General features: G+C 46.7%; 1 protein-coding gene across 2 annotated transcripts in view; it reads left to right on the forward strand.

Annotated features, from left to right (window-relative positions):
• The window catches only part of rgs12b (regulator of G protein signaling 12b), a 279,570-nt gene that overhangs the window by 123,374 nt on the left and 130,647 nt on the right, over window positions 1-25,549 (forward strand). For both annotated transcript variants that reach the window (XM_072515711.1, XM_072515712.1), the window contains one exon: window positions 23,067-23,088. In XM_072515711.1, the coding sequence (XP_072371812.1) occupies window positions 23,067-23,088 (22 nt within the window). The remainder of the gene's footprint in view (window positions 1-23,066; window positions 23,089-25,549) is intronic.

The raw sequence follows: 25,549 nt of genomic DNA on the forward strand, positions 1-25,549 counted from the left end.
TACCGTGGTAGTTCCCGTGATCTTCCTGCATCTTGAGTCACTCCTAGATGCCTCAGATATTTGAAGGGTCACTCACAACTTTACCTGATGTTCCACCTGTCTCTTTTTACATCTCCAGCACGTTTGTGACTGCAGTTTCCAGAGGGTGATCATCTTATTCCGACTCAGTGGGACCTGTTCCATAACAGTCCTCTGAGTACCAGAGACCAGTCACTACCTCTGACTGATGTAGAGATGTGTCTGTGAGTTGTCCACTGAATGTGAGCCAGATCTAGATGCGTGACCCACCAGTTATGTGTGTCCCTGCGCTGGCGGAGGGTGCTGATGAACACATTGACGGGTTGTCTCCAAATGGACTCTCTTCATCCACTACTGAGGTGGCCCGGGGTTTATATTACCCGTTACATGTGTTAGTCTGCCTGAACCTGCTATTCCCTTTAAGAGAGATTTAGTTCATAAACAGGCTGAATATAACATTGCATGTTCATCACTGTGAATATCAGGATCATAGAATTTACAGTGCAGAAGGAGACCATCCGGCCCATCGAGTCTGCACCGGCCCTTGGAAAGAGCACCCTCCACCATATCTCCGTAACCCAGTAATCCTACCTAACCTTTTGGACACTAAGGAGCAATTTATCATGGCCAATCCACCTAACCCGCACACCTTTGGACTGTGGGAGGAAATCAGAGCACCCGGAGGAAACCCACTTGACAAAGGAGGATGTGGTCAACTAATGGAAGGCTCATCCACACTGGCTTGCTGGGAGAGGCCAATCTCGCCTTCGTCACAGGAGCGATGTACATCCTCCCTGCCAACCCGGCATCCTACTCTAATTTGGAGAGCTCCTGTATATTGGCTATCCCTCCTCCAGTCTGGCATCACTCCCTGGTGTGGACAAGCTTGGCTTGGATGGAATGTAATGAGAAGGGATGGAACAGAGTTTTGGAAGCATGCATTCCTGCTGTGTGTGCTGAACGCTCCCCAGTAAGAGATGAAGACGTCATTACTGCAGGATAATTGATGAGATGCTGGTGAATGAGCTTTCAATGCTGGTATTTCCCCCGCTAATATTGTGTGAGATCCCTGAGCTGTGTGATGCCATTAGAAAGGTTGACGTTTCCCTGGCGGAGTGGGCGAGATCATTCAGCCTCTTCCTGCACTGGATGGCAGTTCTCTGGGGATTTACCACCGAGCTGATTACTTCATGATTGACTCCCAGGTCATTGAGGTGATGTTGGTGGAACTCCTGGATCCATCCCTGGGGAGAAGAATCTCCTGATGCTGGCGGACGCCCCTAATTATAGCTTCCAGGGAATCGTGGCTGAACCTTGGCTCACCATTTTTATCCTTGGGCTCATCTCTGGAACTTCCAACCACACAGCTGGCCTGTAGAAGGTAATGTGTGTGTTTGGGTGGCAGTTAAATATGGCGCCAGGAACTTTCACCTATTGAGGTGACCGTGGACGGACAAATCAGTAAGCACTTGTCTGCATGGTTGATGAGGTTTCAAGTGAAAGGTTTGACTGCTTAATTTCAGCATTGTCTTGTCAAGTGTAATTGCCGTACCCTGACCACAAGATGGCAGGAGTCACCGTTTTTACTTGATTTCCTGGATGGAGACTGAGTACGGCTTAGGTGGGGCGTTCCCTGCTGAGGGCTGGAAAAAAACGGAGTGGCATCACATAGCGGGTAACGCCGGTACGACCCCTCTAGTCCGGCCCAGAACGGCCTCTTTTTTTTTTTTCCACGTTAGATTCCGCCCTAATGTATCATTCTGTCACTGAAGTCAAACTGGATTTAATTTTTTTTTTAAATATAAGTTTAGAGTAACCAATTTTTATTTTCCAATTAAGGGGCAATTTAGCGTGGCCAATCCACCTACCCAGCAAATCCTTGGGTTGTGGGGGTGAGACTCGCGCAGACACTGGGTGAATTTGCAAACGCCACACGGACAGTGACCCGGGGCCGGGATCAAACCCGGGTCCTCGGCACCATGAGGCAGCAGTGCTAACCACTGCAACCCGTCTGCCTGCCAAACTGTATTTAAGCATATCTGTTTATTTAAAGCTGCAAAACCTATTCTGTAAATCAGAACTATCAATTTAAATACTATTTCTGTAAGTTTGCATATTAACGTGTTTGCAACACTAGGTAAGTTGGAACGATCCCTTACAAATAATAAATAGTCTTTCACTGGGGATTATCTCGGCATTAAATTTGTATACATTTTGAAGCAAATTGTTACGGTGTGACTGCTGTTTATACAGCATTTAGTGAATGATAGAGACTTTCAACACCTTTAACTGAACTAGTGGGTTCCTTGTGGAATTGCTCTCACCACTCAGAAGAGATTGCCAGGGCCACTGACCTATTGTGATTCTAAATCATGTATTCGAATTGTTCTGCAAGAATCAGTGGGAGTTTCCAGTTGAGTGCAAGCTTGAGGCTGAATTGGCTTTGTTCTGTATGAAGTCAGTGTTTTCTATCATCCCATCTATGATTGCCATCTTATTGGTAACTCTGAGCGGGAGATGAACGTGTGCGTCTGTCAATATAGGAATACCAACAACTTCTGGTGTTGCTATGGGTAACTTTAAAACAAAAGGAACTTCCCACTTGACTACCTTGTCAAGGTTTGTGGCTGACTTGTACAGACACGGCACTGAAATAACGCAACACTATAAATTGATCCTTCCAAGCCTGCTAGTTACACTCCGTCTGTTCTATTCTTGGAAACAGCTTGTTAAGTTAAGCTGTTGATTATGCGCAGAAGAAGAAAGTTTCCTTGCAAACATTTTCACCGTTGGCAGTTAGTGGTATGTACTTGATGAATGAGGTTTTTTTTTAAAATTACGTGGTGCCTGCAATTGTGTGTTGATACCTTGAACTGGGCTTGCTTTAACTTTTTGTACAAACAGGATTTGCTGTAGATTTTGGGTGTGTACTTTATCATGTAAAATTATATGAATGCTTTTTATTAAAAACATTGATGGCGTGATAATTCCTGCGGAAAGTTCAGTACTTTTCAAGAGGGGCTGAGACAAATGGACCTCGCGACCATTCTCGAGTGATTATCTTGCCATGTCTGTGTAAAGATTCATTGTGCTAATTTGAATAATTTCTTCATTTCTGTCTAGAATTAGTCATGATATATTTGAATACGGTCTCATTGACTAAAAGGCTGGTGAATTACATGTTTTTTTTTTAAAAAGTGATGCGTGCAATAAGTATATTTACCCAGTGGCTCTGTTTGAGATGGCCTGTCATTCGTGTTACGACATCTTTTCAGAGATCTTTTCCCACTCATGAGCAGTTTGTTCGTGACAAGGCATGGGTTGTCCTTCCCAGCCCATGTGTTTTAAAAGAAAACGGAATTCTCTGGCCGTTTGCTGGCGGTGACGTTCCCTGGTCTCGCCCACGGGTTTCCCGGCGGCGTGGGGTGGCTTCAATGGGAATTCCCATTAACAACGGCGGGAACGGAAAAACCCGCGCCGACGAGAAACATGCGATCGGAGAGCAGGAGAATCCTGCCCAATATCTCATACAGAAGAACAATTTCCTGGGTGACAGTAATCTTCTGGTTTCTTGTCTTAGCTTTTGTCTCTGTATATAATCCTGGGAATCGACTGTTAACAGTCTATTTGTTCAAACTCACATCCATAGCCCAACTTGCTAACCACCAATTTCACGAGAGCGATTAGGGATGTCCATCAAATGCTGGCCTAACCAGTGACACCCACATCCCATGAACAAATCATTTTTTAAAAAACTGAATTTAAGGGGAAGCTACATAAAGGCGGCACAGTGGTTATCACTGTTGCCTCACGGCGCCAGGGATCCAGGTTCAATTGTGGCCTTGGGTGACTGTGTGGGATTTGCACTTTCGCCCTGTGTTCTGCGTGGGTTTCCTCCGGGTGCTCTGGTTTTCTTCCACAGTCCAAAGATGTGCAAGTGAGGTGGATTAGCCATGCTAAATTGCCCCTTTGTGTCCAAAAGGTTAGGTGGGGTTACGGGGATGGGGTAGGGGTGTGGGCCCAGTTAGGGTGCTTTTTCAGAGTCGGTGCAGACTCGATGGGCCGAATAGCCTCCTTCTACACTGTCAGGATTCTATGATTCTAAGTACATGAGAAAGCAAGGAATAGAAAGTTATGCTGACAGAGCTTGGGTGATGGCATGGGGCCTGTGTACAGTATAACCACACCAGCAAAACTGGTTGAGCTAAATAGCTTGTTTCAATGGTGTAAATTCTACACGATCTGATTCAGCATTCTTGTTCGTATTCTTTTCCACTGAATTAGTAACCAATTCTGAGTTATGTCACATCCTGTTTACCGTGGGTGTGGCTCATTTGAAGCCAGTCTTACTACTTATTAGGCTGCAAATCAGGGGATGGTTTAGCACACTGGGCTAAATCGCTGGCTTTAAAAAGCAGACCAAGGCAGGCCAGCAGCACAGTTCAATTCCTGTACCAGCCTCCCCGAACAGGCGCCGGAATGTGGCGACTAGGGGCTTTTCACAGTAACTTCATTGAAGCCTACTCGTGACAATAAGCGATTTTCATTTCATTTCATTTCAAATCATGAATATGGATAGAATACAAAGTATGGAAAAGGATTCCAGATATAATGCAAGCCCAGAACCTCCAAGCCAAAAGCTCGCCGGGCCCAACTTTTGGATTCAGTTAAAACATTGGCAACTGTTTGATAGACAGAATAAAACTGAGATTTGTGAATATTGTGCCTGTAAGTAGGTTATTCAACTGAAACTAGGATCATAGAATTCGAAGATTTAGTTAGCTTCAATCAAGGCCAATGATAACAATCACGTATTCGATGAGAAATGATTCTGATATGTTGGCCTAACTTAGCTAAAAGTGCAAATAAATCTTGTAAAATTTGCAATGATGGAGCAGGAGAAACTTGGCAGAAAATAGGTAGACCTACAGACTAAATTGCCATCAAAGCCAATTTCTTTCTGTGCTAATCAATTCTTTCAGAAAACAAAAAGGAAAATCTCTGCAGGCTGGAAACAATGGGCTGGATTCTCCGCTGGCGCTGTTGGTAATGGAGTTCCGATGCTGCGGAGAATGCAGCTTTGGGGAGAAATCGGGATCGGTGCCAATCCGTTTCGTATGCTCTGGCCCCCCGCTGGTGTCGGGATTGAGGTTCGCGCCCGCGTGCCAGTGGGAGGATGCAAATGGGTCTTATTGCATCCACTTAGTGGTCCGGGCATCATATTCTCTGGGCCCCCGTGATTCTCCAGTCCACCCCTACCCCCCGAGACTATTAAGTAAGGAGACCCCCCCCATAAAAGAGACTGCTGCCTGGAAGCCCCCCCAGAAAAGAGACTCCTGTCTGGAAGCTAGAGAACAGTCCAGGCAGAGGCAGCTTAAGAAAAGTTCTGTTGTAACACTCGCCTGGGCATACATCTTATAATATATAATGTTTAATATTGTCACAAGTAGGCTTACATTAACACTACAATGAAGTTATTGTGAAAATCCGAATGTCCAATTCACCTAACAGCCGTCTTTCGGGACGTATGGGAGCAAACCGGAGCACCCGAGGAAACCCGCACAGACACTGGGAGAACATGCGGACTCTGCACAGACCGTGAACCAACTGGGAATCAAACCTGGGATCCTGGCGCTGTGAAGTAACAGTGCTAACCACCATGCTACCCTGCCACCTTGGATCAGATGCAGTAAGCATCACGTGTCAATTCCTGGTTGAGTATCAGTGCCTGGTGTCGATTCCGTCGCCATGCTCCAGGAGTCCCTCCTTGCGGGGTTATCGAAGTTTGTGTCCCATGGCTGCGGATCCATGGAAAATGATAATTTGCATGGATTTAAATATCATTAGTGGGTTGGACACTTCATGCTCCACCCCTCTGCAATGAATGAAATGAAAAATGAAATGAAATGAAAATCGCTTATTGACACGAGTAGGCTTCAAATGAAGTTACTGTGAAAAGCCCCTAGTTGCCACATTCCGGCGCCTGTTCGGGGAGGCTGTTACGGGAATTGAACCGTGCTGCTGGCCTGCCTTGGTCTCCTTTCAAAGCCAGCGATTTAGCCCTGTGCTAAACAGCCTCTGCTCCACCCTTCTTAGGCAGAAGTCTCATGGGTGTGAATTGATGCAAGTATTTATAAGCAGGGACTGGGCACTATGGCTGCTGAGGGGAGAGGGAGGCTAAAAAAAACCTCTCAAAAGTCTCAAAAATTGTCAGTCTTGCTTTGGGGTTGGCTGCCCAGATCGGGGACAGTAGCAGAAAACGACTTGGTGCCAAGTTAGTGGACTCTGCGTGTCCTCCTCCGGATTGGGGTGGCCTGGCTCAGATCACCATTGCTGCAGAACGTGGATTTAAATGCACCCCTTTGACGCTACTTACAGGCCCCTGGCTGTTCACACTGCTGACTGCTCACTTATGTCCTGTAAATGTTCAGAGAGCATCTGATCATCTGTGTCCCCCGCCAGGCCACCTCTCTGGAAATCCTCAGAGCCCAGCTGAATCATCAAGGGAATGAGCGTGGCAACGTGTAATCAGGGGCCCACCAGGTGTTGGCACTCCACAGAAGCACTGCCCCACTCCAGAGGAAGCAGGGGATTAGCAGTGCTCACCCCAACCAAAGGACACCTGCACTGTGGCCTTTGGAACCCTCCCTGGCACACTGCCCCTCTCCGGGCAGAGGCCTCACCAGTGACCCACACCTCTCAGGATCACGAGCTGGTGAGGTTGGCAGCGCTGACTTCCTCCACCGCCCAGGCACTGTTCAGGAGGGTGGGCTTGAGCTTCTCTCCTCCTTGTCATCCACCTTGGACCCCAGAATCCAGGGGAGAGGGGGGGGGGGGGGGGGGGGGGGGTGGAGAGAGCAGGTCTTTCCTAAGCCATCTCCGTGGATGTAATGAGAGTGTGGCAGATGGAGCGCTTAAAACCAGTTCCAGCTGTCAAATTCTTTAGCGCTAATTCTGGCCCCAGCAGATACACCACCCGCTGTGCGGTGAATTGCTTTCAATTGGAGCTGGCAGTGTGCTGGCTCGTTTGCATGTCCTGAATCATGGAACGGATAGCATCCCCAGCGGAAACGCAAATCGAAAGCTATTCAGTCCTGGCGGGAACACAGTCTTCCAACCTGACAATCCATCCCATAGTATAGACTACTTGACGTCAAATACACTTATTTTGTGCCATATACCGATGGCCATGTGGACGTACTGTCAGTAAAAACAATAGGTGTTGAAATCAGGGTTTAAAAAAAACATCATGGTTTAAAAAAACAAACTGGCTAAAAATATGGGAATGGGATTTGATGGTTAAAGTATTATGCAGCTCAAAGCTGCATGGACACGGTATTTTGGAGCTTATTATTATTGATGACGGAGTAGGTGACAAACCCGGAGGTTTCCTTGATAACTTATGAGGATAATTGTGAAAATCTTTCTCAGGAGATTAAATAGAGGAACAATGTTTTAATTAGCTCTTCGTGGCTTAGATTCACCAGAAAATACCAGGTCTTATAGGGTTAAATAACCAGGGCATGTTGCATCAATTTGCTTTCATATTCTTTTGTGTAAAGGTGACTGAGGAATGGTCGTATCGAGTGTTTTAGAAGTTAACAGGAGTCAACAGTTTAGATACTGGGGAACTGGTGAAGCACTCGAATATGAGGGCCGTAACCTTAAAGTTCCAGTCAGTCCATTTAGTAGATCTATGGAGTGCCATAAATGTTGTACATTTGTGCCTGTTTACAAATTTCTGGAGAAGTTTGTACCATAACGGGCAGCACGGTAGCATTGTGGATAGCACAATTGCTTCACAGCTCCAGGGTCCCAGGATCGATTCCGGCTTGGGTCACTGTCTGTGCGGAGTCTGCACATCCTCCCCGTGTCTGCGTGGATTTTCTCTGGGTGCTCCGGTTTCCTCCCACAGTCCAAAGATGTGCAGGTTAGGTGGATTGGCCATGATAAATTGCCCTTGGTGTCCAAAATTGCCCTTAGTGTTGGGTGGGGTTACTGGGTTATGGGGATAGGGTGGAGGTGTTGACCTTGGGTAGGGTGCTCTTTCCAAGAGCCGGTGCGACTCGATGGGCCGAATGGCCTCCTTCTGCACTGTAAATTCTATGATAACGTTCAAACATACAAGTTAGGCCACTTGGCCCTTCGAGCCTGCTCAATAAGGTCATGGCTCTTCAAACTGTGATCTCCCGCCTTCCCTGATAATCTTGCCTCCTTATTTATCAAGAATCTATCTACCTCTGCCTTGAAAACATTCAAAGTCTGTGGGGGTGATTTTGAACCCTATCCCTCCATCAGTGAGAAAGTCGGCGCCGGCTCAAAAACTGATTCTTTCCAGTATGATTGGCTTTTGGACTATTACCCCACCCCCAGCAGCCAGTGGAGTAGTGCGAATCCCGCGGTGCAAGCGGTGAACCTCATTTTAATACATTCGCAGGTCATTAGTGAGCACTCTCTCCCAAACTTCACCCCTCTTGATCCGGCGGCAGCGTGGCGTCACGCCAGCGTTACTTGCTCCAAGTCTGGCCGTGCGTGACGCAATTGAGGGGATCCCTCCAGTGGTGCAGAGGTAAATAATGATCTGCTGGCGTTGAACATTGAGGTGGGTGGGGGCGATCTGCCAGTCATGACTGTTGTGGGGGAGAGCTCCAAGCTGAGGCCTGAGTACCGTTCGGCTGCAGTGCTGTCCAGGGTGCTCTTTAAAGATGGCACCCCGATCTGTTCGAAACCGGTTCCTGGCTCGAAGAGTCCCTGCCTCACCAGAGTGATGGCGTCACTACCAAGCGGCTCAAGATTCCATGAGAGATCCCCCGACTCAGCCAGCGGTGTTCACTTCGTTTTTCTCTCCGGACTGACACTTTGCCGTTTGTTTTGGTAAGATTCCGCCCTCTGTTTCTACTGCCTTTGATATCTGAAAGCACACTACCTTCTGAGACAGAGATTATCTTCATCGCTGCCTTAAATACGTCACCCCTTATTTTTAAACAATGGCCATGATTTTTTGGACCCATTTGTCCCTGGCACAAATCCCGCAATAGCTGCTAACTCTCACAAAAGGCCAAAAACAAGATACGCGCTGACCAGCTCACAGGACGGGATGTTCCCGGACCTTCACGGTAGAACAGTGGTTAGCACTGCCAGCTCATGGTGCCAGGGATCCAGGTTCGATTCAACCTTGGGTTACTGTCCGTACGGAGTCTCCCTGTGTCTGTGGGTTTCCTCCGGGTGCTCCGATTTCCTCCCACAGTCCAAAGATGTGCAGGTTAGGTAGATTTGCCATACTAAATTACCCCTTGGTGTCCTAAAGGTTATATGGGGTTACAGGGATAAGTCAGGGGACTGGGCTCGGGTAGGGTGTTCATTCCGAGGGTCGGTGCAGACTCGGCGGGACGAATGGCCTCCTGCACTGTAGGGATTCTATGATTCCCCGCTGACATAATCAGGCTCACACCCAGTGAGGGCGTGAACCTGATTAGCACAAATTTGAATGTATTTAAATATGAACATAGAACATAGAACTGTACATCACAGTACAGGCCCTTCAGACCACGATGTTGTGCCAAACTAGTCTGAAGCTAAGATCAAATTAACCTACTCCCAATCATTTTCGTGCATTCCATATGCCTATCCAATAACAGCTTGAAAGCTCCTAAAGTGTCCGACTCCACTACCGTAGCTGGGAGTGCGTTCCACGCTCCAACCACTCTGAGTAAAGAACCTACCTCTGACATCCCTCCTATATCTTCCACCATGAACCTCATAGTTATGCTCCCTTGTAACAGCTACATCCACCCGAGGAAAAAGTCGCTGAACGTCCACTCTAGCTATCCCTCTCGTCATCTTGTACACCTCAATTAAGTCACCTCTCATCCTCCTTCGCTCCAATGAGAAAAGCCCTAGCTCCCTCAACCTTTCCTCATAAGACCTACCCTCCAATCCAGGCAGCATCCTGGTAAATCTCCTTTGCACCCTTTCCAATGCTTCCACATCGTTCCTATAATGAGGTGACCAGAACTGCACACACTACTCCAAATGTGGTCTAACCAAGGTCTTGTACAGTTGCAGCATAACCTCACGGCTCTCAAACTCAATCCCCCTGTTAATAAATGCTAACACATTATAGGCTTTCTTCACGGCTCTATCCACTTGGGTGGCAACTTTCAGAGATCTATGGATATGAACTCTCTGCTCCTCCACATTCTTCAGAACCCTGCCGTTAACCCTGTAATCCGCATTCAAATTTGTCCGACCAAAATGAATCACCTCACACTTAGCAGGGTTAAACTCCATCTGCCACTTTTCAGCCCAGCTCTGCATCCTATCAATGTCTCTTTGCAGCCTACAACAGCCCTCCACATTATCCACTACTCCACCAATCTTGGTGTCATCAGCAAATTTACTAACCCAACCTTCAACTCCCATCATCCAAGTCATTGATAAAAATCACAAATAGTAGAGGACCCAGCACTGATCCCTGTGGTACACCACTGGTGACTGGGCTCCAGGATGAAAATTTACCACCACCCTCTGTCTTCTATGTGACAGCCAGTTACTGATCCAATCGGCTAAATTTTTCTCTATGCCATGCCTCCTTACTTTCTGCATGAGCCGACCATGTGGCAGTTTATCAAACGCCCTACTAAAATCCATGTATACGCCATCAACTGCTCTACCTTCTTCTATGTACTTAGTTACCTCCTCAAAGAATACAATCAAACTTGTGAGGCAAGACATACCCCTCACAAATCCGTGCTGACTATCCTGGATTAAGCTGTATCTTTCCAAATGATCATAAATCCTATCCCTCCGGACCCTTTCCAATAATTTACCTATGACCGAAGTGAGACTAACCGGCCTATAATTCCCAGGGTTATTCCTATTCCCTTTCTTGAACAAGGGTACAACATTCGCCTCTCTCCTGTCTTCTGGTACCATTTCTATAGACAGTGAGGACATAAATATCAAAGCCAAAGGCTCTGCAATCTCATCCCTCGCCTCCCAAAGAATCCTAGGATATATCCCATCAGGCCCAGGGGACTTATCTATCTTCAGGCTTCTCAAAATTTCTAACACATCTTCCTTCCGAATATCTACGTCCTCCAGCCTACCAGCCTGTATCGCACTATCCTCCTCAACAACATGGCCCCTCTCCTTTGTGAACACTGAAGAAAAGTATTCATTTAGGGCCTCTCCTATATCGTCAGACTCCATGCGTACGTTCCCACTACTGTCCTTGACTGGCCCTGACTTCACCTTGGTCATTCTTTTATTCCTCACATAAGTGTAAGAAGCCTTGGGTTTTCCTTGATTTTACCCGCCAAGGACATCTCATGCCCCCTCCTAGCTCTCCTAAGCCCTTTCTTGAGCTCCTTCCTAGCTATCTTGTATCCCTCAAGTGCCCTAACTGAACCTTGTTTTCTCATCCTTACATACACCCCCTTCTTCCTCTTGACAAGACATTCAACCTCTTTTGTAAACCATGGTTCCCTCACTCGACCATTTCTCCCTGCCTGACAGGGACATGCATATCAAGGACACGCAGTATTTGCTCTTTGAACAAGCTCCACATCTCAATTGTGCCTATCCCTGACAGTTCCTGTTTCCACCTTATGCTCCCCAATTCTTGCCTAATCGCATCGTAATTACCCTTCCCCCCAGTTAGAAACCTTGCCCTGCCGTATGTTCCTATCCCTCTCCATTGCTATAGTGAAAGTCACCGAATTGTGGTCACTATCTCCAAAGTGCTCTCCCACAACCAAATCTAACACTTGGCCCGGTTCATTACCCAGTACCAAATCCAATGTGGCCCACCTCTTGTCGGGTTATCCACATATTGTGTGAGGAGACCCTCCTGCACACACTGGATAAAAACAGCCCCATCCAAACTATTCGAATTATAGTGATTCCAATCAATATTTGTAAAGTTAACGTCTCCCATGACAACCCTGTGACTACCGCACCTATCCAAAATTTGCATTGCAATCTTTTACTCCACATCTCTGTTACTGTTTGGGGGCCGATAGAAAACTCCTAACAAAGTGACTCCTTTCCTATTTCTAACTTCAGCCCATACTACCTCAGTAGACAGATCCTCCTCAAACTGCCTTTCTGCAGCCATTATACTATCCTTGATTAACAATGCTACTCCTCCACCTCTTTTACCACCTTCCCTAATCTTACTGAAACATCTAAACCCCGGAACCTCCAACAACCATTCCTGCCCCTGTTCTATCCATGTCTCTGTAATGGCCACAACATCGTAGTCCCAGGTACCAATCCATGCTTCAAGCTCACCAACCTTATTCCTGATGCTCCTCGCTTTGGAGTAGACACACTTCAAACCACCTTCATGCCTGCAGGTCCACTCTTGTGACCTTGGTACCTTCCTCAGTACTGCACTACCCTCAACTTCCTGAACGCCAGCAACACTATCTCCTGGACTACAAGTCAGTTTCCCATCCCCCTGCCAAATTAGTTTAACCCCCCCCCCCCCCCCCGTCCTGGCTCTCAGCTTCCACCCTAGCTCCCTGAATTCCTGTTTTATATCCCCGTCCCTTTTCCTACCTATGTCGTTGGTACCGATGTGTGCCATGACTTGTGGCTGTTCCCCCTCCCCCTTGAGGATCCTGAAAACACGATCAGAGACATCACGGACCTTGGCACCCGGGAGGCAACACACCAACCGTGAGCCTCTAGCATTGCCACAGAACCGCCTATCTGTACCTCTAACGATAGAGTCTCCAATAACTAATGCTCTCCTGCTCTCCCCCTTCCCTTCTGAGCCACAGGGACAGACTCAATGCCAGAGATTTGGTCACCGTGGCTTACCTCTGGTAGGTCCCCCCCCACCACCACCCCACAACAAAACGGTATACCTGTTATTGAGGGGAACAACCGCAGGAGATCCCTGCACTGACTGCTTCTTCCCCCTCCTTTTAAACGTCACTCGGCTACCTTCATTCTTAGGAGTAACTACATCCCGAATGATCCTCAGTTGCTCCAGCTCCAGTTCCCTGACACGGTCTTTGAGGAGCTGAAGATGGGTGCACTTCCCGCATGTGAACTCAGCAGGGCCACTGATGGTGTCCCTCACCTCGAACATCCTGCAGGAGGAACATTGCACTGCCCTCTCTGCCATCCTTTCCATTAATCCACTTGACAATTACAGAGAGAAAAAAATAAAGCTTACCTGATTTTCACACACCCTGCAGGTTAGAGGTGGTGGAAGGGTGGAGAGAGGAAAAGGAAAGAAAAGCCAACTCACCACACAGTCTTTTTTATTTTGGTTAGAGGAGGAGGATGGATGGGAGACACTACCTGTGTAGTGTCTCGGGTTTAGCCACTGCCTGAAATATATTAGTTCTAGAAACTCACCCGACAGCAGCTTTCCATAATTCACTCTCCACAACAACCAATCAGCGTCGCCGCTCTGCCGCCCTCTGCAGGAATCTTAAATGGCTTAACGCTGTTGCTTCCAGGGATGTCAGATATCCAAAAATGGAAACTCATTCATGGTGACCATGGGCCTTCAACTTCCTGTTGAAATCGGGAAGCTCTATAAAAATGGCACCCCGATCTCTGAATCTCAACTGGTTCTACAATCAACACTCTAGGACCTCAACGACAAGGACACCTACGTGAGACTGCTGTTCATCGACTACAGCTCCGCCTTCAACACCATTATCCCGACAAGACTAATAGCCAAACTCTGCAACCTTGGACTTGACCCCTCCCAAAGAGCACCTGGATCCTTGACTTCCTCACCAACAGACTGCAATCTGTCAGGATAGGCAACAGCACCTCCTCCACAATAGTCCCCAACACCAGAGTCCCCCAAGGATGTGTGCTCAGTCCTCTACTGTACTCCCTATACACACATGACTCCGTGGCAAGATTTAACTCCAACTCAATCTATAAGTTTGTGGATGATACGATTATGGTGGGCCGTATCTCAAACAACGTCGAATCAGACGACAGGAGGAAGGTAAATCACTTGGTTGCATGGTGTGCCAAAAACAACCTCTATCTAAATGTCGGAAAGACCAAGGAACTGATCATCGACTTCAGGAAGGGTAGCACAACGCACACTCCCGTCTGCATCAATGGCTCTGAAGTGGAGATGATCGATAGCTTTAAGTTCCTGGGGGTCACCATCACCAACAGTCTGTCCTGGTCCACTCACATTGATGCAACAGTCAAGAAAGCTCAACAACGTCGCTACTTCCTACAGAAGCTAAAGAAATTTGGCATGTCTGCATCGACTCTCACAAATGTCTACAGATGTGCGATAAAGAGCATCCTAACCGGCTGCATCACAGCTTGGTATGGCAACTGCTCGGCCCAAGACCGCAAGAAACTGCAGAGTGCGGTGAACTCAGCCCAGCGCATTACACAAACTTGCCACCCCCACATTGATACACCTCCCACTGTCTCAGGAAGACCTCCCTGGTTTCAGCTACATTCACAGACCATCCAGTGGAGCATTTCTTTACCTCCCAACAATGATCAGGCTGCCTAATCTATTTTTTATTTTACTTTTGGAAAACACACCTCTTTTGGGCTGCTGTTTTCAAACTCGATGGCTTCCTATTGGCCTCCCAGTTTCGAGAGCCGACCTGCCACCCTTGTCCGGATGGTGAGTCCTTGGTGGACCACTTACTGACCAATTCAGGGAGAATCCCAAGTGACCACTTCTGACGTCTGTTTGAGCTTGATATCAAACCCTGCAGTAAGGTATTGTTCTTTGCTTTAGGAATGACAGAGTGACATTGCAGACATTCTGGCACACTCCGATCATAAGATAGATTGGATTGAAGCAGAAGGCCTGAAAATGGGGTCTGATTCAGAATGTCAAGTCCTCTTTGGGATAAAATATTCTGACATCCTCTGGCTCTATAGATCACAGGTGTTTGCCCCATATACCTAAGTTAGGGAACCTTCCCAACCCCAAATTATGTGGCCAGGTTAAGCATTAAAGTTCATAGTAGGGACTAATCACAGCACTTGCATCAAGATGAAAAAGTCCATGGAAATTTGGAGCTTGAAGCACTTTTGCATGAGAAATAAATTGGTCAGTGAAGTTATAAAATAATAGAAAAGTAAAGTTGCCATAGTCCCAGATGACCAGAGGCTGCTTTTCCCTTTGGAGCTAGGGGTGGGGGTGGAGAGGGGGAGAGAGCTGACTGGTGACTGGCCTCACTCTGCATCACGAACCAGCTGCCTAGTCCGCTGAGCTAAACCAATTCTGTTTGGTTCCTTCTGATTTCACCAAGTATCAGTCTTTTCTTATTAATAATAATAATAATAATCACTTATTGTCACAAGTAGGCTTCAATGAAGTTACTGTGAAAAGCCCCAAGTCGCCACATTCTGACGCCTGTTCGGAGAGGCTGGTACGGGAATTGAACCCGCGCTGCCGGTCATGTTCTGCATTACAAGCCAGCTGTTTAGCCCACTGTGCTAAACCAGCCCGTTGTCATTTGCCACCTGTGTACTGGATATATCAATTACATTATTTCACCTCTCATTGTCAGATAGCTTGCTGATGTGGTAAAGAGTTGAAAATAGTCTTGTTTCTGATAACTTCATCATCGGACAGTTGTGAAACATATTTCCATTGATTCATAGTTGTAGTTTCCTTTGTTCTTTAAACAAACCATTAATTCATACTTTCCCTCCCTCTATTCAGGACTTTTTCCATGTGCTGTGATTTCAATGATGACTTTAGAACAATTTCCTTTTATTACTTTATTGTGTAGGTGATTTACCCCGAGGGAACGAGTTGTGCTTAATCTTTTTGTTGATTTCCATTCAAGGTAGCAATTATTATTTTCCTCGGTTTCATGTTTTAAATTCATTAGAGAGTAGGAAACAATATTGTGCTTCATGTTCTTAATCCCGTCTTGCAACAAGGAAGTGGAGAATCTATGCCACAGATGGTAATGTTTAAAAATTGCTCCAAATAAAGCGTGTAGTGCAAAAACAGGACATTTTTTAATTACTGCCTACAACTGACCCAGACAAAAAAGAAATGGAGTCGTTCAGATTTGACATTCATTAGCCAACCCACAAATAATAAGTGACCTCGGTTATTGCATATTTCTTTGAAGCTGAATCGATACATTTATTGAAAGTGTTGTAGTAGACTTATCGCAATTTAAATTTTACCCTGTGGTGTGTTTTCTTTTTTTAGATATTTCTAAGTTGTCATCCAGAACTCAGCATGAGGAAAAATGTACAACTCTTAAACTCTCGACACCAATTGTCAAGAGTCCCATTAAAAATGTTCTGGAGACATCATGGTTGATGGATGGTGCACAGACTTTAGTAAAATTAAATTAAATTGGGAAGTTCTGCATCAAAGGATTATAGTTGTCGGGAGTTGCTGCTAAAATCAAGTCAGACCTTGAAATGAAAAGGTAATTTGCAGATTCTTCACTGCTCCCCCCCTCTGACATCCACCTGTCATGGAGCTATAATTGATGGAAATGTTCGTCAGAGAATCGGGTGTGGAAGTCAAAGTTCCCACTTGTCTTGCTATTGCTTTGAATTCAGTCATTAACTTTAATAATGGAAGAATCCGGCGAGTTGACTTATCTGTTCAATTTGCCAATTGCAGCTTCCAAGGACAAATAGGGATAGCAGAAATGGTGGCCTTCCAATGATCTCATTCTGCAAGAAAGAATAAAACCATAAGATTGCTGGAAGATGACTCTCAGATCGTTTAAGCATGAGGTGTGGTTTCTGTGTTTTGGTTCATTAGAAACTTTGGCCAACTAAGGATACTTAAAGACATAGAAGGCTGAAACTACTTGGTCATCGGAAAAAAAGCTTCCCCATGGTGTTCTGAATGCTGCAATTTATAAGACAGTGATGTTTTAAACCGTCTCGTTTAATTCAAGGAGTGGTTTGGAGAGGGGGATGTCATCTCCTACGAAATCTACCCAGAGATAAGCCCCTGTGAATTGATTGTCATTGGAACAGCAGCCCGGGTTAAAACTTGGTGAAAGCCAGGTGAAGGTTTTAATACCGGGGCACAAAGGAAGAGGCAGCGGACCTTGCTGCAGCCAGACTCACGGATTCTGAGTCTGTCAGACTGAGAGATTTGAAATGAAAATCGCTTATTGTCACAAGTAGGCTTCAAATGAAGTTACTGTGAAAAGCCCCCAGTCGCCACATTCCGGCGCCTGATCGGGGAGACTGTTACGGGAAGATTTGGGAAGAAGACCAGAAGACAGGAACTGTTAAGCCAAGCAGATCAAAGGGACTCCTTTTCTGTTAAACACCAAGCAGAGTGCTGTTGAGGACTGATTCCCTGTTTGAGGAGACGAGGCTTGTGGAGGTTTAAAGTGTAAGGAACTGGTAGACGGTGCCTTGGTACTGGAAGTCCATTTAGTTGTGTTCAAGTTTGAGTAAAGGGATTGTTTTCTGCAAGATTAATCCTGGTGGAGCAAGGGAGAAAGATATTATTGAAGCCAGGAAGCATTTGGAACTTTATATATATTTCTGCTCAGAGTGCAGTGTGATGAGTGCTGAGGTGTTTTCGGTTGTGTTAAGTTAATGATGGATCGGGGTTAATGGGGAGAAGGCAGGAGATTAGGGATGAGAAAGACATCAGCCTTTATTGAATGATGGAGCAGACTAGATGGGCCGAATGGCCTAATTCTGCTCATGGGCGAAATTCTCCGACCCCCCGCCAGGTCGGAGAATCGCCAGGGGCTGACGTGAATCCCGCCCCCGCCGGTTGCCGAATTCTCCGGCACCGGAGATTCGGGGGGGGGCGAGAATCGCCCCGCGCCGGTTGGCGGGCCCCTGCGATTCTCCGGCCCGGATGGGCCGAAGTCCCGCCGCTAAAATGCCTGTCCCGCTGGCGTAGATTAAACCACCTACCTTACCGGCGGGACAAGGCAGCACGGGCGGGCTCCAGGGTCCTGGGGGGAGGCGCGGGGCGATCTGGCCCCAGGGGGTGCCCCCACGGTGGCCTGGCCCGCGATCGGGGCCCACCGATCCGCGGGCGGGCCTGTACCGTGGGGGCACTCTTTCTCTTCCGCCTCCGCCACGGTCGCCACCATGGCGGAGGCGGAAGAGACTCCCTCCACAGCGCATGCGCGGGAATGCTGTCAGCGGCCGCTAACGCTCCCGCGCATGCGCCGCTCGGAGATGTCATTTCCGTGCCAGCTGGTGGGCACCAAAGGCCTTTTCCGCCAGCTGGCGGGGCAGAAATTCGTCCGGCGCCGACCTAGTCCCTTAAGGTTAGGGCTCGGCCCCCACAGATGCAGAGCATTCCGCACCTTTGGGGCGGCGCGATGCCCGACTGATTTGCGCCGTTTTGGGTGCCAGTCGGCGGACATCGGCCGCTTCTGGAGAATTTCGCCCCATATGTCTAATGGTCTAATACATTTTATATTTTAATTATTAAAATTAAGGCAGCACGGTAGCACAGTGGTTAGCACTGTTGCTTCACAGAACCAGGGACCCGGGTTCGATTCCCAGCTTGGGTCACTGTCTGTGCTGAGTCTGAACATTCTCCCCGTGTCTGCGTGGGTTTCCTCCGGGTGCTCCGGTTTCCTCCCACAAGTCCCGAAAGACGTGCTTGTTAGGTGAATTGGACATTCTGAATTCTCCCTCAGTGTACCCGAACAGGCGGAGTGTGACGACTCGGAGATTTTTCACAGTAACTTCATTGCAGTGTTAATATAAGCCTACTTTCATAGAATTTACAGTACAGAAGGAAGCCATTCGGCCCATCAAGTCTTCACCGGCTCTTGGAAAGAGCACCCTACCCAAGGTCAACACCTCCACCCTATCCCCATAACCCAGTAACCCCACCCAACACTAAGGGCAATTTTGTACACTATGGGCAATTTATAATGGCCAATCCACCTAACCTGCACATCTTTGGACTGTGGGAGGAAACCGGAGCACCCGGAGGAAACTCGCGCAGACACGGGGAGGATGTACAGACTCCGCATAGACAGTGACCCAAGCCGACTTGTGACACTAATAAAGATTATTAGTTAACTACTAAATGACTTTTTGTGATGTTGATTTAATTTATTTGTTATAGTGGAAGTTTTAAAACCTGAAATATTGCCATGCTATTCTTTCTGTCGGTCGTTAGGAAACTCGAGTCCGAGTGTAACAGTAGGGAGACTGTTGATACGTAATTGCAGTATGCTGAAGTTGGACTGCTGCTATTCAGAGGCGTTGCCAGCTCTATGGAATAGGATTTCTATTGCTTTGTGTTTTTTGTGAAGGTTTATGATCAGACATTGTGGTGCTGAAAGTTTTATGTGAGGTTATTGCCAGATCAGATTGGAGTGTGCTGTGGAGGGGCTTTGGATCGTAAGTAAACCATAATTGCGTAATTGGATCTCCACACATTTCAACATCTATTTGTGAAGACTTGTAATCCACTTGCTGGTGGGTGGGAGCGACAAGCCGCTGCAGCTTCGCTGTTGTAGACTATGAGGAAGTGATTTAACTTTGCAGATTTTCATACCTGGAAAATAGCTTTCTCAGACAGTCTCCTCACCAGTCCCCCATTCATAAACATGACCTATCCAGCGCACGTCGCCTAATTCCTGTCTCGCACACCTCACACTGTCCTCACCCGGGTCACATTTGCTCGCTGTTCCCTAATGAATTGGTTTCATTATACCCCTAATTGGCAAACCGCATTGTGGCCTTGTCTTGAAAAATCAGGCATTCTTCCCAAACATCACCCCTCCATCCTAGTTCTCAATTGCCAATTGTCCATACTCTCTATTTAATCTACTGGCTTCTATCCTCTGTAGAGTTGTCGTAAATCTACTTTGCCTGGCTACCTCACTCCCTGCCTTCAAGAACCTTCTTTAAACCATGCCCCCCCCCCCCCCCCCCCCCCCCCACTATATGAATCCTAAATTGTCCTGGTAGTAACCAATCGCAGCGTAACTTGCTGTTGAGCAGCTGTATAAATAATTGGCAGGTTATTTGCTTGGCAGGTTGTGTCTGTGCAGTCTATAATCCATCCATGTGCATATTCATAAATCTTTAATTGTTTTATAATTTTTAAAATAGTATTTGCTTCAATTTCTCTCCAAAAGAAACTTCACACTCTGTCCTTGAGGGTTGATTCCTGGTCTGGCTGCACAAGGCATATTTTTAGATGCTCAGAAATGGAAAGCTAGTATTTGTGGGTAACTGCAAGCATTTTATGAAATGTTAATTACCATTCACCGCCATATTGATGATGTGGTTGTGCACGGTAAGGATTGCTCTTCTGACAAATATACTGCACTGTTGATCGTATGTTTAAATGCTTATTCATATTGTCTATTAATTTAAATAACAAGTAACTTAGCTTGTACATAATAGGGAAACTTCAGAATTCCATGTTTTGCTCATTTGTTTTGCAAATTTGCATTTCTGATTTGTTCAGTAGGATAAGGGTCTACCTTTCTCCGTAGGACGTCCCAGTGCCATAACTTTACTAAAACGTACATTATCTATATTTTCAAAAAGCCATGTGAGAAAAATCACTTCAGCCGTGGAACTAGCTCTGTACCATGATTTAAAAATGTATTTCAACAAGTTGAAGACTAAACCTGAAAACATTGGGAATGAGTTCAGTAGCACAAAGCCCTTTATACTCCTTGCCAGTTTTTATTTTCCATTGACCTACAGAATATTGCCAAAGTTTTTAATGGCAAAGCAAGTAATCCCGACAGTGGAACTAATTGAGTATCCAAAAAGAGTATGCCTGTCTTTGAACTTCACTGGAAAGTAGGTTGGGTGCGGTGGAAAACCAGCTGCACACTAGCCTGTGAAATTATGGAGGGTGAGGGGTGTGGAAATCTGAGGCTCGCCCACCATTTTGAGATTAATGATGAGCAAGCTATTGAGTTTGTCAATGACCCAATCGTCTGCAAGGTTTTTTTAACCCACTGGATTTTTTTCAGGCATTGAACGTATAAAAGTTTTGGAGTATTTTACAGCAGCTATGACGATGCCACACAAGAGTGAAAGAAAAGGCCTGCTTACCATGACTGAATGGCGAAGCAGACTGATGGCGAAGCTGGCAGCGTTTTTTTTAAAAAGCCTTTTAAAACATTTTTTGCAGCTGCCATTAAGAAATAACGAAAAACTGAGAGAACATGAGGCCTTTAAATTCGTAGCTGCGAATAACGTCCTGTTAATGGCATACCTCCTTTGCAGCATGATGTCCCAGCCTGGCTGCCTTTCCCCCTAGACAGCCGCTAATTGACCCTCTGACACTTGGTTCAATGGGACAGTCAGGGCAGGAGTCTGCGGACCACTCGCATTCCTTTCCATCTGCTTCACCTCACCAAAATGTGTAGAATCCAGTCTGTAAAGTATTGCCTCATATTTTAAAGAAAGGTAAAAAGTGTTGTCAGCTGCACCCACCCTTGTTTGAATGGACGGGCTAATACTCCACATATTTAAAACTAAATGTTTTTATGGATTGTGATACTTTTGAACAGCCTTGAGATTTACAAAATGTAGCATTAATGTTTAGCGAGACCTGGATAATGAGTTGCTAAACTGCTCCATTATACCTGTACTGTGCCTGTAATAATAGTTAAATAATTCAAACTATTTAATATGAAAGATTTGATGACAAAGTGTAGTGCTGTGCACTTTTTGTTTAAATTGAATTTTTTAAGGCGTCTGTGTTTTTCAATGCCATAATTAATTGAGGGGATGCGATGGTGGTAGCGTCACTGGACTAACAATCTAGAAACCCAGGATAATGTTTTGGGACCTGGGTTCGAATCCCACCACGGCAGATTGAATTAAAATCCGGACTTTAAAAAGTCTAACGATGACCATAAAACCATCACCGATCGATGTAAGGACCCATCTGATTCACTAATTTGTTTCAGGGCAAGGAAATCCTTACCTGGTCTGGCTACATGTAACTCCAGATCTGTAGCAATCTGGAAAGATGCCAGCAATGTGATTGATTCCTAACTGCCCTTTCCTGAAATACACTCAGTTCCAGGACAGTTAGGGAATGGGCAATAAATGCTGGCCAGCCTGCAATGTCCACATTCTATAAAAAATGAATAGTCCATTTTGAAATGTACTACAATAATCAGATGTCCTCCATAGCACTAGCATACCATGTCAGACGTTCTCATTGTCTAGGGACCCAGAGGTCAGGCAACATTTTGACTAAGTGGGTCAATACCAGGAAAAACAGGTATCTTTGAAAACAGCACCTAACCTAGCCAATTTTAGCTTTTTGGCTCTGCTTGTGAAATGAAGTCTGTTTAATGACTGTGATTCTTCATTCTCTGGTGTTGGCTTGCATTTGACCTAAAGGAAGAACCAAGTGGGTGAAATTCCTTGGGGCTTATCTAACTCTGCTGCCCTAACTTGGGTGGGAGCTCAGTGGAAACCCCATTTACATGCTGTGTTCTGGTGGCAGTGGGAGAAATTCTGGTGAAATTCATACCCGTGGTGTCAATAGAGTTTGTACATTTTAGCTCTCGCATAAGTAGCGAGAAGTCAAGTACCCTGGTTCATTTCATTCCCCTCATATGTCATAGAATGTTTCTCCCGACCAGGCTCTGATTTTCTTTATAATGACACTTCACGGTGCAATTTGGATGGGAAAAGAAAACTACTAAAATTGGAGTTGATCTCCAGAGCAGCTTGTTATCTTCTGCAGTAAGATTAGATGCAGAACTTAAAAGTCGTTGAAAATATTTCCCTCTATTTTGGCACTTGTTCAAGATGAATTATAAATTGCTTGTGGGATTACAGTAAGAAATGTAGCGTCTCTTTAGCAGCCCTTTTTTAAAAAAAAACGTTAAAAAGTGCCATTGGGAGGAGTTAACTAGGGAGGTGCTCTGGAAAAATGCATCATGCCTCATTCAGGCAAAGTTTGTCTTTACTTTTCACTTCAGAGTGAGATTATTTGTTTTGGAAGCTGCTTGAATTCAAACGTGTGCCTTTAGTTTCTCAACAAAACTGCAGGGAAAACATTTAGTATCATTGTAATGAAGTGTTCTCACTCATACCTCTCTCCTTTCTTGCAGACAGCAGCTGTCTCCGATGGAGGTTAGTACACGTTTTCAGATCAGTAAAGACCAGCCTGGTAGGGTGTACATTTCAGATTAAAATGTATTTGCTGTCTCAAATTACACATTGATTACTCGGTTAAATGAAATTTGGGGATTTTGGACTGTGATCCTGTGGTAGGCAGACACTGCAGTGTATTCAGTTTTTCTTCACAATATTATTTTATTTTGTGATTGAGAATGTTTTGTTTTCCTGTAATCAAACTTTTGTTTTTGTTGTCCTATCAGATCAAGAGCTTTTATATGAATTTTCCTCTTGCATTCTATTTGGTTTAAAGATAGCTAGTAATCGGTGTGCAAATAAGAATTAATTCTGTGATTCTATGCAGTTAATGAGAGTAGGGATGTCTGCCGACTGTGATTGGGCAATTCCGGGGCTGGTATTGTCACCCTATAATTGCAAACTGAGTGGAAGTTACATCCATGCTGTTGTCAGCATGTTGCATTTCCGAGCATATGAGTCAACTTTTCCAGTGTGTATTGCATTGGTTTGTTAGCTGCCCAATTACCATACCTTTGATGAAACATAGCGAACACCAAATTACAACGTGAGAACTTTGCTTCTCTTATTAGCACAATTTCAGATTATTTTTAGAAATTCACCATTTCAGTGAACGTTGTACATTTTTCTAAGTCCTAAGAGCAGGAGTGGGCAATTCAGCCCCTCGAGCCCGCTCTAACATTCAATACCATCATGGCTGATCTCTGCCTGATTCTCCGGCTGCAAAAACACATTTATAACTGGACTGCAAATTCCTGACTTCTAGTTCAACTCGCAAGACTCAAATTGCAGTTGAATGGCACGATTTATTGTGAAGGAGACGGGAAGCGTGAGTCGGGAAAAGGCCCAACCCTGCAAAACCGTCTCCATTAAGGAGGCCCCGGTCTACCATATTTTTCCAGGGAGGTGGGGGATGGGATGGACTCGGGCTCATGGCCTGAGGCAGTAGTGGAGGAGGTGGGCAGGCAGCAAGGTCAGCAGGCTGGAAGGCCCACCTCCTCACACTGGAACATTGGCCGATTTGTAATCATGACTGTCAGACCGTTAAGCCTACATCCATCACCCAACCCCCAAGCCCGCATCCACCCAAAACACCCATGTGCTCCCATATCTTCCATGCCCTCCCATTATCGAGGGTTTTCAGCATCAACATGTCGGGTCACGGTAAAACCACAGCAAAGGGCGCACCAAGGCCAAGACTCGCCCCTCCAGGGCTGGACTCCGGTTCCCTGTCAGCCGCATCCATCAGCTGTGTGAAAGGGCTAAGCGGGTGGGTGCTGGGGCACCTGTCTACCTGGCCGGCGTGCTGTTGTACCTGACCGCAAAAATTCTCGAGCTGGCTGGCAGCACAGCCCTCATCAGCCCCGCCCCAGCAGCTTGCCATCCGCAACGACAAGGAACTCAACAAGTTCCTGGTAGGGGCCACCATCGCTCAGGGCGGGGCCCTGACCAACATCCAGGCTGTACTGCTGCCCAAGAAACCTGGGCACCCCAGCAAGGATTATGTCTGAAAGGGAAAAAAAATGATGAACTGGATTCTCCATTTCAGAGACTAAGTGCTGACTTAGCCGGAGAATCAGTCATGATTACAAATCGGCATTGGCTTGGCACTGGCTGACATGAGCCAGTCCCAGAGGGACGGGGCACGGTCCCTGTGCCCCTTGACCTCGAGGGCCGTTGAACACCCAGGCCTGAATCGCGGGTGTTCAACGGCCCTGATAGTGACGAGGTCCAGGAGCAATTCAGGACATGCTAATGTGCCAGCACCGGCGCCTCGTGCAACTAGTGTGATTCCAACTGGTGGCAGCGTTTGACTCGCTGCAGCCGGGATTGGCACTGGAGAGCCTCACCAGCTGGCAATGCGTACAATTACTCCATTTCCCACACACTCTCATTGCGGCCAAGAAGATGCCACCCTGGAGAGCGGCCCTTAGATTCGCCGATGCAGAGCAGGCAACACTGCTGGATGCTGTGGAGGAGAGACAGCATGTCCCCTGAGGTGCAAAGTGGCTGCCACCCTCCGATATCAACCGGCCTGGGTGCAGGTGGCAGCGAGCACCTTGGGCCCCACCGCCTGGACCGGGCAGCAGTGCAGGAAGAAAGCTGCACAACCTCGGGGTGGCCAGGATGAGTCACCACCACTACCGTGCCCTGGCACCAACCCCCGCCCCACACACTCGCAGCCTGGTTTTCCACCCCCTCCTTCCTCCCAGGAGAAGGTGGCTCACAACCGCAGGGAGAGCGAGAAGACCGGAGGGTGCCCGCCGGATATGTGGCCCCACACTGTGGCAGATCAGAGAACGTTGGCCCTGGTTGGTGAGGTTGAAGAGTGGGCAGTCCCTTGTTGGAGGTCGGCATCGGAGACACAAGTGAGCCCCCACTGAAAAGCGCTGTCCCTATTGAATGTGTGGTAGCCCCCCCTCCCCCCGCCATACCATTC

The sequence above is a fragment of the Scyliorhinus torazame genome, chromosome 9 (assembly GCF_047496885.1).
Source record: "Scyliorhinus torazame isolate Kashiwa2021f chromosome 9, sScyTor2.1, whole genome shotgun sequence".
Taxonomy (NCBI): Eukaryota; Metazoa; Chordata; class Chondrichthyes; order Carcharhiniformes; family Scyliorhinidae; genus Scyliorhinus; species Scyliorhinus torazame.